We start from the raw sequence: 19,471 nt of genomic DNA, 5'->3' as shown, positions 1-19,471 counted from the left end.
CCTTCTTTTCCTTCGGACTCAGGCAATCGGCAGGGCTTTCGTTGTCTCCTGGGGTACTTGTATTTCAAGGACATAAGATTTACAACTTCAAGAGACAGAAAAAGAATGCAAGTTTCTCCTACTAAGAGTTTTGGGGTATCATTCTTTATTATCGGAAATCTAGGGTAGTTAGTATTTAAATTCTCTCTTTGTGCTGGGGTCAGACTGCATGAGGCTGTCGGTTGTCACTGTCAATCACAACATCCCCCTCTTTGCTCTTGGCTCTCTTCACTTTCCCAGGTATTCCTTTCACCTCCCACGGCCCCAATCAGGCTTTGTCACAAGCTGTTGGATCTTAACCCAAGGCATCTTGCACCCTCTGAGCTTTGCAAAATTGACCATTAAGTCCTCTAACCTATTATCTTGCTTTCCCATCCTCTCTGCCAGCCCCAAAGGTAGCAGAACAGTTGACAACTGCATGTCCTTCTGTGGCCCCAGTTCTTCCAACTTTCTAACTGGAACTTCAGCCTCTAGCTGGACATTAGTGGCCAGACGAGCTGCCCGTGTGAGACGTGGGCCCAGGGGGCAGCCGCTCATTTCCCTTCTTTGTCACAGTGTGCTATGTGTAGTTTCTCCAAACAAGTGTATCAGACCTGCTGGCGTTTTCAGGGTGTCCTGAGACTCGCATGGTGAGCCAAAAGCATCTAACACAGGGACCACCTCTCCCCACACGGAGATCAGTGGCCAAAGCAAGATTGCCCCCGAGAATGCCTAACTTTCCCAAGGCCCATTACTTTGGTCTCCTGGCTGGCTTGTCAATTGTTGGTTCATAAACTGGGCCCATACACAGAGGGCAGGGAGAGACCTAGGAAAGCGGCACACCACACCATATTGGTAGGTGGCGGCTTTCTTAAGCAAGGGAACTTACATATGAGGCTTGTCTCATGTGGCTGCAAGATGAGATCTCTACACCTGCCCACCAGAATCTTAAAATGTTTATACAGAGGCCCTCACTGGGTTCAGTCACATACACCATCCAGATGGTCTCCCCAACACCTTCTTCTCTCAAGGCTGCATCCTTAGAACAGCCTTCACTGTGGGAACAGTAGGCAGATCAGACATTCAAAGGCTGGGGGAGGAGGTGAGAAGCCTCTAATTACCCACGTTTAGCTCGAGGGCCCCCTGGCAGTCACAGCCTCTCAATTACCTCCTCCAACAACAACATTTTAATGTGGAGAAACAGGGACATAGAGAGATTTTGTCACTTGTTCAAGGTCACACCACAATTAAGTGATAGGACTAGGGTTCCTACCAAGACTAACTCCAAAACTTCTGCTCTTAATCACTATTTCTAATACTAAGGATGTTTACATTTTTTGCAGGCCCTGAACCAATCATAGAACTTAAAAGTTGTTGGTCACCAGAAAAATAATTCCTTTATCAAAGGTTTTCTCTCATTTAAGAGACTTTTAAAAGTTATTTTAAAAGCAACAACAATAACAGAAATCAGAAAGTTGGGGGAGGAAAGGCTAGGAATTACCCAGAATTCCCATGACATTAATAAATTAACTGTTCTCATTTTTTAATGTTTCTTCCAGTCTTTGTCCGATCTGTATACATAATTATATGTAATTTCAAAGCCATTTTAAATGACTAGCTAGCATTGACAAGATAAATTCATCAAATGAGTTGTCTTCTTAAAAACCTACAAAAATTATTTTAATTCTTCCCTCCACATTCTGGGTTTCATTTCCTTTTCTAGAACAATAACAACAGATTCTTGAAGAATTCTGATTCACACAACAGATGTGAGGATTAGAGAACCTGCTGGCTAATTGGAGATGAGTTTCACTGGAAACAATCACTTGAAAACAAACTATATGTGGTAAATTCCTGTCCCTGGTAGCTTCTCAGGATACACCGAATTTATCCCACCAAAGAGTTCTGTTTTTGTGGAACTTCAGATGCCCTGAGTCTCTATATCAGCATTTTCCAAGCTGTGTTCTAGAGAACCCTGATGACAGATGCACACTCAGAGGTTCAAGGTAAATACATTTAAGGACTATTGTTTACATCCCCACTTAGAGATTTAAAATATACGTTAACGTATGAAGAGCCTGGGAAGTCATGCAGTAAGGAACATGTTCACTTTTGTCCAGAAGTTGCAAACTAGTTACTTCCAGAAGACAAAGATAGTGATCTGGCGATGGCCATGATGAAATGGAGGCCACACATATCACCTGAGAGTTGCTGCTTCTAGTCATGCAATATTAACAGATCTTCATGAGATATCTGAAATCTGGGTTTTGATGGAAAATTATGCATCCAATTTGAGGGGACAAAAACATGTCTGTTGGCTAGATTGGGCTCATAGGCCACCAATTTGCAGCTTCTGCTTTAACCTACAGTTTCTTAAGTTCATTTGACCACAGAACTCCTTGTTTCTAGAATACTCTTTGGGGAGATGCTACCATACTTCATTATTCTGTCAATCCTTCAAGGTCCTTTCTCTACACCCAGTCTTCTTTCTGTGTTCCAATCTTCAAACCTAAAGTATGTTCCAGTTACTATGATTGTGTAACAAATTATTCCAACACTCGTGGCTTTAAAAAGCAATATTTATTTTGCTCAAACAATATGTAATTTGGGTAGAGCTCAGAGAGGATGGCTCATCTTTGTTCCACCATGTGTCAGTGTGGCTCAATGGCTCACGGTGATGGTGAGGGGTGGGAGTCATCCAAAGGCATTCTCAGGGCACCTGGCTGCTCAGTCCATGGAGCGTGCGACTCCTGATCTCAGGGTTGTGGGTTCCAGCCCCACGTTGGGTGTGGACATTGCTTAAAAATAAAATCCTTAAAAAGCAAACAAAAACAAAAGCATTCTCACTCCCATGTCAGATGGCTTATGCCAGTAGTCGCCTGACACCTTAGCTGCAACAGACAGCTAGAATGCCTACATGTGGCCTTTCTTTGTGGCCTGGGCTTCCTTGCTAGATAGATAGATAACCATCTGGATAGCTAGATTCCAGGAGTGAGTGTCCTGAGAGGAAGAGGGAGAGACAGGCAGAAACCGTATCACCTTGTAGGATCTAGCCCCAAAAGTCACAGCAGGTCATTTCCATTGCATTCTATTTGTCAAGGCAAGTATTCAAAGATGGGCAAGGGACTCCACCTCTTAATGGAGTGTGGCGATGTTCTGGAGAGGATGAGGGGCCAGAAATACTGCTTTAGCCATCTTAGAAGATGCAATCTGTCATAAAAGGAAAGAATGAAGTATCTTGAATTGTGGCTCTTTTATTTACCAAAATTAGTGTGACTTTAGCAAGTAATTTCGTCTCTTTTTACATCATTTGTTCACCTTATCCTTAATTACAGTTGCCTCAATTCTTATTTTATCATTGGAAAGTGAGCTTCTTGAGAGCAGTACCCACATCTAGGTGTTTTGTTTGGTTTTATTCTTTAATATTGCTATAATGCAAAGCACAAACACATAGTTTGGATTTAGTAAATATTTCTAATACCTTATTTTATTAAAGCTAGTAGGGAGTTACTCAGTAACTTTCACCACGTGTGGCCATGGCTAAAGGAGAAGAAAGCCCCTCTGGAGCTGAATCGCACTGCCTGTTGTTCATGGTTGTTCTGTGTTGGTCTCAGCCTATCAAGAACCAGTGTCGTGGTTGGACCGGCCCTTGTGGTTCTTATTATGATTTCAAGATGCTCTCAGCAATAACCACCAGGAAACTTTGAAAAAGAAAAAGTGTATTACTTACAATTCCTGGAAATTACATGGCCCACCTGGGGCCACACATTGAGGTCATGGGTAGAGAGAAAGAGAGCAGGCCTGGGGTTCTGCTTTTATGGGGGTTGAGGGTGGGGAGCTAGGGTTTTGAAGGCTCACTCCTCATTGGTGAATTTAACACATAAGTGCAGGAATTTAAAGCATGAGAAGAGAAAAAAGCAAGTGACCCAAACGGTCAGTTGTTGAAATTAACCAAGATCTCTGAGGGGGGGGGGGGGGGCACGCACAACCTGGCTCTTTATCTAGAGTGAGTGGCACAATGTGGTTATTCAAGGTAGCCATCTTTGACGTGGATGCCTCATCAATCAAAGCCTAAGTCAGACACTTGCTTTTTACAAAAAGAAGGCCACCTGCCAGGGCTTCCACTACCACTATCCACAGGCCACTTCCTTTATCACAGAACTTGTTACCTCATGGATGTGTGGCAAGGCTTAAACCCAAGGGCCCTCCCACCTCCTTGTGCCCTGTAGCCCTCCGTCACCAGCTGCCCAGGGAGCAGTCAGGAGGCCTGCAAAACATAAACAGCTGCTGAGAAATTGGCCCCACAAAACCTTGTTCCCAAAGCAGCAGCAAACCCCAGTTGGGTCTCCAAACCTCCAGGCCCAGTGCCCCTGGAGAGCAGTTCTCCATTGTGAATACAGACCCCACAGGAGCCACGTGGTTATAATCATGTGAAACTTTGGCTCCACAAAGGCATTCATTTGCTAATGAATATGCTAAAAAGCTCTTTCAAAAATGACCCCTGCCCATTTGGACAACAAGTTTTGCTCCTTGTGCTTTAATACTCCATTCCTTTTTGCTCCTTGCCCTGGGAGGAAGAAGAGAAAGAACAGGAAGATACCTTAGATTCTGTTAGAAATGGCTCTTGGTTGCCTTCTGACATCCTGCTCAAGCCTTGTATTATTTCCAGACTCCTGTGCCCTTTTCTCTCCTTACCATCATTTCCAATTTTTTTCTCCCCACATTTTGCAACCAACCTGCTACCACATTGTTTGGTGAAAGCCTCGGGCTGTTTGCACAGGTGCCTGCCAACTTGGGCAGTGATGGCCGATTTCATTAAACAAGGAAGCGTGTCTAACCCAGAAGCAACCAGAAAATCTGTGTTGAGTGCTCGTACCAAGAGTTTTGTTTTTCAAAACTTCTGAACCACACAGTTTACAGGTTATGATATGGCATCCTCTCTCTATCCTGAAAAGTCATTTTTTCATTTACGAATATAAAATTATATTAACTGCCAATTCCTTCATTCTTTTTTTTTCTTTTAAGATTTTATTTATTTGAGAGAGAGCATGAGCAGGGGGAGGGGTGGAGGGGGAGGGAGAAGCAGATTCCCCACTGAGCAGGGAATCCGACTCGGGGCTCAATCCCAGGATCATGGGATCATGACCTGAGCCGAAGGCGGACGCTTAACCAACTGAGCCACCCAGGCATCCCCAATTCCTTCATTCTTAATGTTACAGGTTTTAAGCACTTTACATACATTGTTTTCCTTCATCTGCACAACCACTCTACAAGACTTTTACATTTTACAAATGAGGAAACCAAGTTAAAGAGGTGAGCAAAATTGCCAAAGGTCTTGTGACAGGCGACATGGCCAGTATTGTGGCCCATTGTACCTGACGCCAAAGTCCGTGAGTCTTCTTCCCTATACTGTTTAGACTGAGAAAGAGGCATGCATGACAGACCCATTTCTTATCGCACAGAGATTTTATATATTTTGAGCCTTCCTGTTTGACTCAATAAATCAACTCATTAATAATGTTGTAATCTGATACTCGGGGTCATAAGAGATTATAGAATTCATCTGTCAAACTAATCTGTGAATCATCTTTACAAGCATTCCTCACATTGGTCATTCCACTTCTAATGTTGGGGCACCTGGGTGGCTCAGTCAGTTAGGTGTCCGACTCTTGATTTCAGCTCAGGTTATGATCTCAGGGTTGTGAGATCGAGCCCCAGGTCAGGCTCTATGCTGGGCATGGAGCGTGCTTGAGATTCTCTCTCTCCCTCTTCCTCCACCCCTCTACCCCTCCACCTCCCAACCCCCCTTCTAAAAAAAAAAAAAAGACTTCTAATGTTGGGGAACCCATCCTCCTGAGGAGGAAACAGCCCATTACATTTTTAGGCATTTGATAAAAATCTGTCCCCCAGGAACTCCCATTCATTCACCCTAGTTCTTCTGTCTGCAAGACAAGGCTAAGGCTTCTTGCCCAGCTCCACCACCCCTCTGAGCCTTGCTGTACCAGTGAATCACTTCATAAACTGGGTTACTCTTGCCCATTCACTCTTGCCTGAATAGATTCCAGTTTGCCAATGACCGTCACTACGTGGGACACCCAGAACCTCACCCAGAGCTCAAACTAATTCTGACCCATCAAAATTCTATCTGGTCCTCGAACAGGGTGCTGAACATCTGTTCTTACAGCCCCAGGTTGAATATGTTCTTCGGACAGCCGAAGAACTGTTTGTTTGACTAATATTAGCTTTTCGTCAATACAAGATGTGAGTGGAGATGTTTCAGCCACATTTTGCTAGCCTGGGCTACTGGGTCCCTGGGCAATAAGGTCTCTAACTGATCTACACATAATTTCCCTTCAACAAAAATTGTCTGTTATGGCAAATATTTTGTCCAAACTTGCACAGTGATTTTCATTCCTTGCCATGCAAGGGCTACTCTTTTTTCTTTTGCATATAGAGAATGGATTGTTTGTTTAAGTTTTGATCCAGTGACAGTTAATCAATGGATGTCTAAAGAAGCAAAAAGAAAGTCAGACTCCTCACAGGCACAATGGGCAAATCATCTCACATCAAACAGTTCTTTCACAGAACAACCCCAGGATCCTTCTACTCAACAATTATGTTTGGCCACAAAATAGAAAGTATCTCTATTTTAACTCAAGGATAACCAAAATAGACTGGTGAGTGGGAACTAGCAATATGCTGTTCTTCCTTAAAACTCCCTAGTTCTAAATTAAATCGTTTATTTTTTATTCTTTATATTTTAATTTAATTAGTATTTAATTTTGTCATGGTTCTTATAGAAATTTTTATTTTCTAGCTTTACAATCAAAAAGTGAAGGGAAAATGTCAGTGTTACTCTTAGGAAAATGCTTTAAAGTGTAATTTTTAGGCTAGAAGCCCAATTCCCATCCCACTTATTCTGATCTTCTGAGTCAATCTGCATAGATAAAGAAACCTGAGCTATTGTGTAGCCAATTTAGTCTTAGTTTACAAATGACAAAAAACAATGTTCAGATAGGTTTGAATGACTTATTCAAGTTTACAGGGATAATAGAAGCTTCTAGCACACATCTCTCTTCTTCTTAACTACACAATGTTAGTTCAAAGGAACAGAGAGAAGCAAGAGATGCTTCTAGTTTAGGGTTTTTGGAGAAACGTCATGGAGGAATTGAAATTGAAAAGAAGTATTTTTTTAAGGTTTTACTTATTTATTTATTTATTTTACTTGCTTATTTAAGGTTTTACTTTTTTAAGGTTTTAAGGTTTTACTTATTTATTATTTTACTTATTTACTTATTTAGATAGAGTGAGAGTGAGAGACATATGCAAGTTGGGGGAGGGGCAGCAGGAGAGAGAATCTCAAGCAGGCTCTGCTTCGAGCTCAGAGCCCGTCCAGGCCTCGATCTCACAAATCTGAGATCATTACCTGAGCCCAAATCAAGAGTCGGGCACTTAACTGACTGAGTCCCCCAGACACCCCAGAAGTAAGTATTTTTAACCAAATCTTATTTTCACAAAAATAACATGTTAGCAATAGAAAATTTGGGAAATGCTGTAAAATACAAGGAAAGGTGATGGGACAGTTACTCATAATCCCATCCCATGAAAGTAATGCTATTGGTGCATTTCTCTACAGTCATTATTTTCCCAACACGTTATATGTTGTTGTTGTCTATCACTGTGATCACAGTACTTATAAAGGAATGGTATAGGCCTGCTCCATGTTGTAATAACTCTTCTTAAATACCATTTTAGGCTACACAACAGTCTGTTTTGTCCATAATCTTAACTTTGGTCCAATTTTTGAATAATTAGGTAGAAGCGAAAGATTTAAATAAAGAGAGGAAAGGTATCTAGAAGAGGATATGTATTTACAGCAAATTAAAACACCAAGATACTCATAGATGTATATTTGTGCTTTGAGATTGTAGGTGATCTTTGTTTCATTCTTTTTTTTTTTAAGATTTTATTTATTTATTTGACAGAGAGAGACACAGCGAGAGAGGGAACACAAGCAGGGGGAGTGGGAGAGGGAGAAGCAGGCTTCCCGCTGAGCAGGGAGCCCGATGCGGGGCTCGATCCCAGGACTCTGGGATCATGACCTGAGCCGAAGGCAGACGCTTAACGACTGAGCCACCCAGGCACCCCTCTTTGTTTCATTCTTTACCTTTTTCTCAGTGATACAAAAACACTAATAAGCACACCTACATTTACTGAACATTTTCCATATGTTTCATACCACAGATATATTTTCTTATTTAATCCTCATAATGACTAACCAAGATCACTACTGTATGTTCATTTTAAAGATAAGGAAAATGAGACCTAGAGGAGTCAAGGGTCTTGCCGAAGGTCAGTGATGAAGCCTCATTTGTTCCCCAGGTCCATCTAAGGAGAGAGCTGTTGTTCTTAGCAGTGCACTCTACCACATGTCCCAGTTTCTTATGAATATCTACCATTGTTATAATCAGAAAGCTATTTTTAAAAATGAAAATGGATTGCAGATAGCTCATTTCTGGTGTAAGCAGATAACTTATCACCTGGAGAGTCTAAAAAAAAAAACCATCTACAAAATCCCAGAACAGCTAAGAAAATCATCAATACATAAAATCCCCTCAGTCGTGTCTACAATGGTTAAAATTCAAGTTTGTTTCAGGTTTCTCTAAAATTGATTAGAAATAGAAAAAAGAAGCAGTGTTAATTGCAGTTATGTGAATGAAATCTGGATTCTGAGACTAGATGAAAATTGATTGTGCTAAAAGTAGTCATCTGTAATTAAATGAATCTGTGCTGTGCACTTTAATTAGTCAGCAGAACTTATTCTAAGTGGTAACAGTAAGTCTTGGTGTATCTCATTAAATAAGAGCCTGGCAGCCTCACCTCCACTGAGGTCCTGTTTTCTACAGCAGTCTTGTTTCTGCATCCACGCTCTAATTTGAAACAGCAGGAAAGGTGATGCATCCTTTTGTAATCCAGAGGTACATGTTATGAAGTCTTCTTCCTTCTTTCATTCAGAAGAACTGGGAAAATCAGTAATTATATTCACTCGATAGATTTATCTTAGTTTCTATGCAGACAAGCTGAACTGTGAAAAACTGTTCAAGAAAACGAGTCTCCAAAATTTTTTTCAAAAAATTTTTTCCAAATTCCTCAGCATCTAAATATTCAGGTTTATGGTATTTAAAAAAGGACAGGTAATTGTTCTCTTTTATTGTCGTTTTGAACCTTTTAAAAAATTAGAACAGCAATGCATACTCATAGAAAATGCAGAAAGTGCAGAAAAGTATAAAGAAGCAGGAAAAACACCACCCATCATCTCTTCATTCAAAGACAGATTACTCTTAACATGGCAGCATATTTCCTTCTAGTTTTTTATCAAGCCATTGCTTTTGTATATCTGAGATCATTCTTTTGCATAATTTGGTACTCTGCTAAAAAGACTTGTTAAAAAAGACACTTTGAGTTTTATTCCTAAGCTTAACCTGGATAAGTGGTGGCCATTCCATGTGCTTCTAGCATCTCAAACACAGATTTATCAAGGTGCCTGCTACCCTGAGGCTTCAAGGGGAGGCCTCTGCTGAAGGGACAGGACCCACTCCTGTGGTAGGAAGGAGTATCGTGGACATAATAAAGGAGAATAACAAGACCTACTATTTATTTAGCTGCCTGGGATTAATCACATTGGGCTGGCCCTTATTTCTTGAGCATTTATATCCAGAAGAAATAAGCGTATAATTATCATTCAGAGCAACTTTGAGGAGTTCCCACCATAGAACCACCACCACCAGGCATGAGGATAGAGTAGAAGGTATGACTAGAAGGATTGAAAGGTGAAGGACAACCTTGATGGTGTGTCAGCAAGTCACAGGACTTAGAATCATAGAAATTGAGATTTGCAGATAAGAGTATGCATCTCAGTCCCAGACTCAGGTGTTCAAGCAATAACATCCCTTGTTTTCTTTAAAGAAAATTAAGTAGTTTCCAAGCATCTCTCTTACCAACTTAGACTCAGACACCAAATATGGAAGGATTATGTGGTGCCAGAAATCAAGGGCAGAGTCTCCACCCTCTTGTCTGTCATGTTGACGGCTAACAGCCAACAAGCCCCAGCTGAAATCCAGTTTCTGTCTATGTCCCTCCCATGTCAGAATCAGAGTTGAAGTCAGCCCCCCAGTCATACCTTCTGTCACCCTCTTGGAAGTCAGGCCAGTTCGCAGGGAAAAACCTAAAAGCCAAGCACCAGTCTCCCACTCATCTCAGAATCCACCACCCTCCTTGTCTTCCCTGCCCCTGGAAAGTTCCCTTTCCTCCCTTAACTTCTTTAAAATATTTGCCCCTTTTTCCTCACACCAGGACACCCAAAGTACTCTCTTTAGGCTTAACAAAATAGAAGCCAACCAGGGACAGATCTTGCAGAAAATTTCTGTTTCAGTCCTCCCCTGAGGTAAAAGGGAGCAAATGGCCTGGTTTCCCTTTTGGAAAACATAAAGGAAAATTATAAGGAGAAAAACACAAAGCAATATTTTTCAAAAAACCATCCTGCCATAGACAAGACCTTGACTAAGAGGACTCAATTAAGTTCATACCAAAAGCCAAGGTCCTTCATTCTTTAGCACCAGGAGGCCATGTTTGCCATAGGTGATGAGCAAGGGCTTGGAAGCCAGACTGGGGTTCTGATGCTATGCAATCCTAGCTTTGTGACCATAATCCTCTATGCTCAGTTTTCTCCTAGCAAGGTGCCTGGCACAGAGTAGGGTCAACTAATGTTATTTTCCCTTGTCCATGGTCAGCTGCTTCCCCAAGTCACTGCCCATTCAGTCCCAAAGCCATTGCTGTAATTCCTCATATCCTGAGAGCAACTCTAGGACCGTCCTTCCTAAAATATGTGCCCAGTGCCCACACTTGAAACTGCTCAAGTAATGGATTTTGAGCTGAATTTGGCATATACGATCCTTGTCCTTCAGATGGTAACTATTTTCCTGCTGGAGAAAGTCACAACTAATCCAATTTAACACTCTGACCACTTAAGTACCCTCCAGGAGCTCTTCAACCGTGAGTATCATTGGATGTGGCCAGTTTGAACATTTTATTCCTCCTCAGAACTCATTCTGATCTATGAGGAAAACTGTCTTTTTAGAAATAAACCAGGTGACATAACATGGTCTTAAATCCATCTCTCTTCATTTTTCCTGTCTCCTAGTCAGATACAGAGTTTTGGGATAAGATGCAAGCAGAATGGGAAGAAATGGCCCGGAGGAACTGGATATCGGAGAACCAAGAAGCTCAGAACCAAGTTACAATCTCTGCTAGCGAGAAGGTGACTGATTCTGTTCTTATATATGCTGACCAGTTTTCTCAACCTCTTTGCATCATATTTTTATAAATTAGTCATTAACTATTTTGCAAAAAATTCAAGAATTAAGTAGACAAATTATTGTCAGCCTGACCTAGAAGAAATTCTGGTGGATGAAAACAATATAATCATCCAGTGTGTGAAGACAGCAAAGCTAGAATGAAATATCCTTATTTTTATCAATGTTAATACTGTTTGACAGCCAACAAGAGCTTGCATTCTTGACTGCTGGCAAGTTACTGAACTAACTGACGTGGAGGGTGGGTTGGAACAAGAACTGGCTAATCTCACAATGCTTTTTGTCAGTCATTCATGTGAGCCATGTGGACGAGCTAAGAGAAATGGTATCAGTGGACAGGGGAGTGAGGTGGGGCTTAGGGCTGTATTGCCCAGGTGGTCCTTACACAGCTAACAAAGAAACACAGTGGAAAAGATACCCTTCACGCAGCCAGGTCAAGTCCCAGAGACAAGTCCCAATCCTAGGATATTCCCCTGAAAGGAGCCCCAGCAAATGTGTGAGTTCAGTCAACAACCAGCCAAATTACCCATGAAGTCCCAGTTGCCCTTGGGTTTATGCTTTTAAAAACACTTGGTGAAAAGAATAATAAAAACAGATAAATAAATAATAAAAAATAAAAACACTTGGTGAAGAGGGGAGGGACACTTTTGAGAAATAAATTTAAAGGACTTGAAAGATAGAAAAAGATATGGAATTTTGTTCCTGAAGGAAAAACTATATATATATGTATATGTATATACATATAATATGTGTGTATTATGGATTTTTTGTGGTAGAGGAAGTCTCAATAATATTCAGTTCTGGATAACTTCCATTTGTTCAATCAACAAATATTTATTGAATGCTTACCTAGCAGTAGATATGATGATGAATAGTCTCCAATCTTAGAGGATTTTCAATCTACATAGTCATTAAAATGTCTTCCTGCCAGTATTCTCTGCCCCTCAGTAGGCAAGGCAATCTCATAAAATTAGAGTATCTTTTTAAAAATAACCCTCTTCTACAAAGAAATCAAAGCTAGGCAAGAAGAGAAAACATTGATATAGATTGGCAGACTCTAGGCTGTAATTCATGCGCCTGAGGCATGGCTGGGGCCCTGAGCTCCTCGCCCCTGGGACCCCATATCTGTAACACCACTACATAAACTGGTCACACCCTGTGGCTTTGATAAGCGGGTTTGTCTTTCTCAGCAACAAGGGAGAATGAAAGTCTCCATTTAATCTATTTTTAAACCTTAGTAGCATCATTAACAGACTAGCTTATTTGTATCTATCAAATTAGAAGGATATTATGATGATCTATGCTGGTAAGGTTGCAACAAATCATTTCTCTCAGATATTTCCAATTAGAGTTTAACTTGGGACAAATTTTTCTCAAAAGCAATTCAGTTATACATATCAAGGGCCTCAAAATAGTTCATAGCCTTTAGTCTAAAAAAGCCCTCTAGAAGTCTATCCTAAGTTAATAATCATACGCAAAGATTTGAGCACGAGGTTTTCTCTGTAACTTTATTTATGAGGACAAAAAAATCAAAAGTAACCTGAATGTCCATCAGTAGGAGCTTCGTTAAATAAGTTTTTGCACAATGCAAATAATTTTAAAAACTAAAACTAAGTGGGGCTTAAGCTACAAAACTGCATATATGGTATGAGCTTATTTGTTTAATTTATATATTCCTAGAAAAAGATTATTTATACATTCTGTACAATTTAAATTTTTGAAAGAAAAGACCTATAACTTTAAAACATGCATTCTCAATGGGGCAAATATAGCCCCCTATGGGACAAAAACTGGTTCAAGGAGCAGGAAGGTAAAAAAAATCGTAGATAGTAGAATGGTTTGTAGCCCTCCAAAGGGTCACAGCACATAAACAGATGTACAGTATGTGGCATTAACATTTCAGGGGAATGGAAGGTAGCACTTAGCAAAAATACGTCTAAAACTCTGGATTTTTTAAATCTCAGGGGGAAATGGCTAAAACAAAGAGAGCAAAAGAGTAATAGAAAACAAACTCCAAAATATTAGCAGTGATAGGGGTTGTGGCGTGATGGGTAACTTTTGTTTCTTTTTATATTATTCAATAACAAAATAATATCATCCAAAATTTATACAATGAAAATGTCCTACCTTCATAGGAAGGGGGAAAAAACAGTAATTTCGATTTAACTTTAATAACTTAAATAAATTCAAATTCAAAAAGAGCTTACTGAATATCAGAACGAAGAGATAAATGGATGGATCTCATAGTACCCTTCTCCGTGTTGTAGGGATATTACTTTCACACTGAAAATCCCTTCAAGGATTGGCCTGGAGCATTTGAAGAAGGCTTAAAAAGACTGAAGGAAGGGGACCTGCCTGTCACCATCCTGTTCATGGAAGCAGCGATTCTTCAGGACCCTGGAGATGCAGAGGTAACATTTTCCCTTCTTCCTGCTCGGCTCACAAAGTGGCTGCGTGTGAGTGAGGGACAGGGGGCGCCACAGAGCTCCCCTCGGCTGCATTTGCATCAAGGAAAGGCTCCCAAAGGCGTTAACCTGGCTTACTCTGCTATGTGTTCAAAAGTCACATATAGGTACCTGTTCGCTAACCAAATCAAGCGTGCAGTATCTACAGTGCCTGAAAATAAAAGGGTGGGGACAAGAAATGAAAAACCAAAATTGTCAACCTGGAGGCTCAGCAGTGGTTTTCAGGGGGCCGTGTATAGTTTTGTCTAGGACTAGAGCCACGCCATATCTCACCCTTGGTTCGCTCACTCAGCGTTTACTGAGCACATACTGGGTCCTAAGAATTGTGCCAGGCACTGGCTTCAAATAGTGAAGAGCTGGGAAAATGGAACTGTTGAAAAGATACATTTGCGTTCTATCTGGAGGGACAAGTGTAATAAATGCAATGTCAGAGTATGCGCAGGATGCTAGGGGAGCAGAGAGCAAGGCTCCTGAGGGGACCTTCCCCTGCAATTAAATCCAAAGCTGAGTTTTGAAGGAGGCGGGGCTTAATGAAAGACCGCAGGGGCGGCGGAGGCGTTAAGAGAAGGGGCTTGTGTGTGGACCGTGGGGCGTGAAACATTGTTCCAGAGGGTAGAGGGGAGGAAACAGTGGTGGGAGAGGAGGCAGGAAGGAGTGGGTAAGAGTCTGAGCTTCATGAAAGCCAGGGGAACACTAGGGGACTCTACTCAGCAGAGGGATACAAGCCGATTTGCCTGTTCGAAAAACCCCTTGCTCTGAGGTGTGGAAGGTGATGGAGACTGAGGCCAGGAGACCACCCAGAGAGGCTTCACCATCCTCCTTTGGTCCACTATGTTTCTAAACCTGCAGAGGCCTGTAATAAGTTAGTGGCAGGTGTAAAGTCTTCTCTTTTAGTTTGGGAGTCATTTTCAGGAATCATCTTATGAGGCATATTCCTCATAAGGATTCGCAGAAATTTTAGGGAGTGGTATATACGGTGCTGAGAGGGCAGTATAGAGTAGTGGTTAAGCTGCTAGGCTGTGCTGTCCTAACTGTGTGGGTTCAAATCCCTGCTCTACCACTCATGAGCCATGAGCCATGTGATCAGAGACAAGTCATTTAAACCATCTCAGTTCCATTTCTTCATACATAAAATGGAAGTCACGATTATAATAACTATTCATTGGGTGTTGTGAGGATTAAATTAGTTCATATCAATAAAGTGCTTAGTTCAGTGCCTGGTGCATCAATAATTAGCCTTCATTATTATGACTGGTTGTACTTAAAGTTTGTATAGGAAGGATGAGTAAACTGATCAATAGGTTAAAGCCCTGGTATCTTGTCAGTCAAAACGTTGATAGTGAAACAAGATTGAGCTGAGAATTGGAATGTGAACCAAAATATTGGAATTTTTAAGAGGAAAAGAAAGTCATTACATTAATAGAAAACTGTAGGCCAACCCCCAAAAGAATATCATCTTACATTTCTAAATGCTGCGGTGTTTTCATGTGTATTATATAGTTTGACACAACCCTGGAAGCTTAAAAAAAAGAAGTATACGTTATTATGTCAGATTCATAAATGAGAAGATTAGGACACTGGGTAACTAATGGATCCCAACCAAGGACCCAGGGCTTCTGAATCTTGGAGACCCCAAAATTCAGGTAAAGGACGATCTGTGAACAGTGAAAATGACACCATGCTCAAAGCCTAGCGAGAAGCCCCCAGAGAGGGACTGTTTCATCAAACTTAAGAAGCATTCTAAGATGTATGGAAGGTGAAATCAACATAGGGGCTGTTCTGTGTACATTTGAACGAATAAAAAGAATCACTGATATTTGGGAGGAAAATAATCAGTATTTTTTATGAGTTTATATGGCATGGGTAATAATAACTCAGGATGATAAAGCCAATATAATTTTTTTTTAAGATTTTATTTATTTATTTGACAGAGAGAAACACAGTGAGAGAGAGAACCCAAGCGGGGAGAGTGGGAGAGGGAAAAGCAGGCTTCCCGCGGAGCAGGGAGCCCGATGCAGAACTCGATCCCAGGACCCTGGAATCATGACCTGAGCTGAAGGCAGATGCTTAACGACTGAGCCACCCAGGCGCCCCAAGCCAATATAATTTTTATAGCACTTGAGGATGCTTCTATGTATCTTCATATAATTTTGCCTTAAAATGTCTGTAGGTGGGAGAGATATGCACTCCCCAAACCCTTTTATTTATTTATTTTTTAAAAGATTTTATTTATTTATTTGACAGAGAGACAGCGAGAGAGGGAACACAAGCAGGGGGAGTGGGAGAGGGAGAAGTAGGCTCTTCACTGAGCAGGGAGCCCGATGCGGGGCTCGATCCCAGGACCCTGGGATCATGACCTGAGCCGAAGGCAGACGCTTAACAACTGAGCCACCCAGGTGCCCCCAAATCCCCAAACCCTTTTAAATCCATAAGACTGATATACCCCCATCCCCAGCAAATTTGAGGACAGTGTATGTAATGAGAGGTTTTGTTCATGTGGATTGTTCTTGTAATGGTGTGAGAATTATTGTTCCTCTAAGTATATAGGGAGAAATTTGTTATATTAAAAACTTTCATTTAGATATGAAAAATGTTATCTGCTTGAAGATATTCTTCACATTGTCAACAATAGCAAAGGATTAGAAACAACCTGACAGCAATAGGGAATTGGTTGAGTAAATAATAGGATATCCACTCAGCAAAATTTAAATTAAAAATTATAAGTATGAGGATTTTGTAAAAATATGAAAAGTGCTCATGATGCAATATAAAGTGTAGGCTATACAATTATGTATGTATTATATTGCATTTTATATGTGCTTTATGCATTTTAACAGTGATATTAGAGCCATGAACACATTAGAGTGGAGGATTTTGTTTTATTTTCCCTAGTTCCTAAATTTTCTGTTAGCTCTTATAGAAACAGTCAGACTTGCATCTATACAAACTAGTTTCATTTTGTACATCTTGAGATTCCTTACCATATAAAGTCTACACTCTTTAGGTACATTTCTGGGTTATTTTCCATCCCCTTTCCTCACAAATGCATACTTTTATGTATTTATCTTTTGGTTTTAAGACACCTAATACCATGAAATGTCAGATACTCAAATGTTTCCATGTGTCACAGGAGAGTAAATACTGAGAATTTGTCAATAATGGCAGAGGATCTTGACCCAGATGTCAGAAGAGCCTTTGAATAAAGAAATGCTTGTGGTATTTTTCCCTTTTACAAGACTCTCGCGTCTGAGACAGGTTGTTCTGCATGGAGGGATCTAAAGCACAAGAGTGAATCTGCTTCCTCTTGCAATATTGACCTCAGTTGTTTTTTGTAGGCATGGCAGTTCCTCGGGATAACCCAGGCAGAGAATGAAAACGAACAAGCAGCTATTGTCGCCCTCCAGAGGTAGATGAAGCTAAGTGCAAAATTATGGGCTGGGTGGACTTCCTGTTTATCTTGTCTTTCGATCCTTAGGTACATTGTAAAGAATTTGGCCAGGGTAAGTGCTGAGAGGCCACATATTACTTAGCTGTAGGAAACAAGAATCTATGAAGAAATAATATTCCTAAATCGCAGTGTTTCGTCATCCGCAAATCAGTTGACCTTCATTGGCACAAAAGTGTCCATGTCAAAAGCGGTCATAAAATAGACTCATTACATATATAGTTCCTTTTAACTTTCAGCCTTCTGCAACATTTGAAAGTTTTCTTCAGGACAAACATGCTCAAAATAACCTCAGTGTAATTTTAGCTCCTTGTGTCTACAGAGAATCTCCTGAGATAGTTTCAGTGACCTACAAGTGTAACTACTGAGCCTGTGACTAAAGGTCTAGACTGTTTTGGGTGGATGTAGCATCACACTTTACCTCATTAGAGCCTCTCTGTAAACCCTGGAAAAATCAGCCCTACCAAATCGACTTCCCCTTTCCCTATATAACATATAATCCCTCCCTAAAGCACTGATGTAGGAACTGTCTAAGGCTCGCTACTCCAAGTCTTCTCCATGGACTACCAGCTTCATTATCGCCTGGGAGCTTGTCAGACCTGCCCAGCCTCAGGCCCATCCCAGGCCGACTGTATTACATACTCTGCATTTTACCAGATCCCCAGATGATTCTCAGGCACCTCAAAGTTTGAAAGGCCCCTGCTAGAGGCCAGCGGGATAGCATGAGGGGGAGCAGCTGTAGCCTGTGCCTCGTGTAAACCCACATCGGGTAGTCTAGAAACACAGGAATTTCCCTCTCCTTTATAAAACACTGTACAGACTTTCATCTCTGCATATCCAAATTTGCCTCTAGTCAGTTTGCTTTGCGGATACGATACATTTAATAGATCAATAACAGAGCAGCGCTAAAACAATGCTAGCCCCTCCTCATGAGATAAACTCCTAATAAATTTTGTGCAAGGATTAGCCACCTTTTCTATAGTTTTAAAACAATTTACTAAATAACCAGACCTAGCGCTCATCGAGAGGAGTTTTAACTTTCTTACACACATACTTAGGTCCCAATTTTCACACAGATAAATGTGGTATTTTCCAAGGACTTAACATAAACTTATCCATGCTTTTGCACCATTTAATTAATAAAGACCTCAAATTTCCTAAAGAATTGTTAGACTCTGGCTCAGAAAAAATCTGAAATTGGCTATTTATTTACCTATTTACTTACGTCTTCTTGCAGGTGCTTAGAATTACAGCCCAACAACTTGAAAGCTTTGATGGCTCTGGCCGTGAGTTACACTAATACCGGCCATCAGCAGGATGCCTGTGAAGCTCTAAAGAATTGGATTAAGCAAAATCCAAAGTACAAATACCTTGTGAAGAGCAAGAAGGGATCTCCAGGCCTTACCCGGAGGATGTCCAAGTCTCCAGTTGATAGGTATCCTTCTAATTAAGTTACAGTCGGCAGTAAACACCCATTTACACAATTAGGCACCTTAAGGGTAATTAACAAGCCTCACCAGGGTGCCTGGGTGGCTCAGTCGTTAGCGTCTGCCTTCGGCTCAGGTCATGATCCCAGGGTCCTGGGATCGAGTCCCACATTGGGATCCCTGCTCAGCGGGAAGCCTGCTTCTCCCTCTCCCACTCTCCCAGCTTCTGTTCCCTCTCTCACTGTCCCTCTCTCCCTCTCTGTTGAAAAAATAAATAAAATCTTAAAAAAAAAAAAAGCCTCACCAGCAGCCATTTTGGATGCATTCCTGCTAGAAGAGCAACTCTGATGACAAAGATTGATGCTGAGACCAGAACCAATGACTGGACACATGATCAAGATTGTGGGCACTCAGACATTTTACCAGAGTACCATAACTGAAAGCAAAAGGCTGTGGACATATAATTAAGCTCAAATAAATTATAAAATGCACCACATTTCATAAAGCCTGAGAATTGGCTATGAGTAAAAACGGAAGTCCTTCCTTCTAGGGATTTTGTTTCTATCAGCAATAAATCACGATGTTAAATTCATTCTCACGGAGCCCTGGGGTTCTCCACACTGGCACTCATAGGGTCAATGGAACTCTCCTTGTGAAGACCTTACTTAGCACAGTATGTTTCTGTGTATGATGAAATAATTCAGGAAAATCAGCAGGTATTTTTTAACATGCAGTATTAATAGT

At 41.0% G+C, this 19,471-nt stretch overlaps 1 protein-coding gene across 5 annotated transcripts in view; it reads left to right on the top strand.

Annotated features, from left to right (window-relative positions):
* Window positions 1–19,471, top strand: part of PEX5L (peroxisomal biogenesis factor 5 like) — a 218,116-nt gene that overhangs the window by 191,296 nt on the left and 7,349 nt on the right. For all 5 annotated transcript variants that reach the window (XM_034999482.1, XM_034999506.1, XM_034999492.1 and 2 more), the window contains 4 exons: window positions 11,219–11,335; window positions 13,658–13,801; window positions 17,191–17,261; window positions 18,538–18,735. In XM_034999482.1, coding sequence (XP_034855373.1) covers window positions 11,219–11,335; window positions 13,658–13,801; window positions 17,191–17,261; window positions 18,538–18,735 — 530 coding nt within the window. The remainder of the gene's footprint in view (window positions 1–11,218; window positions 11,336–13,657; window positions 13,802–17,190; window positions 17,262–18,537; window positions 18,736–19,471) is intronic.

Source organism: Mirounga leonina, unplaced genomic scaffold (assembly GCF_011800145.1).
Source record: "Mirounga leonina isolate KUSES-001 unplaced genomic scaffold, KU_Mleo_1.0 Mir_115, whole genome shotgun sequence".
Taxonomy (NCBI): domain Eukaryota; kingdom Metazoa; phylum Chordata; class Mammalia; order Carnivora; family Phocidae; genus Mirounga; species Mirounga leonina.
The sequence above is the reverse complement of the archived record's forward strand: the minus strand, read 5'-3'. Positions and strand labels throughout refer to the sequence as shown.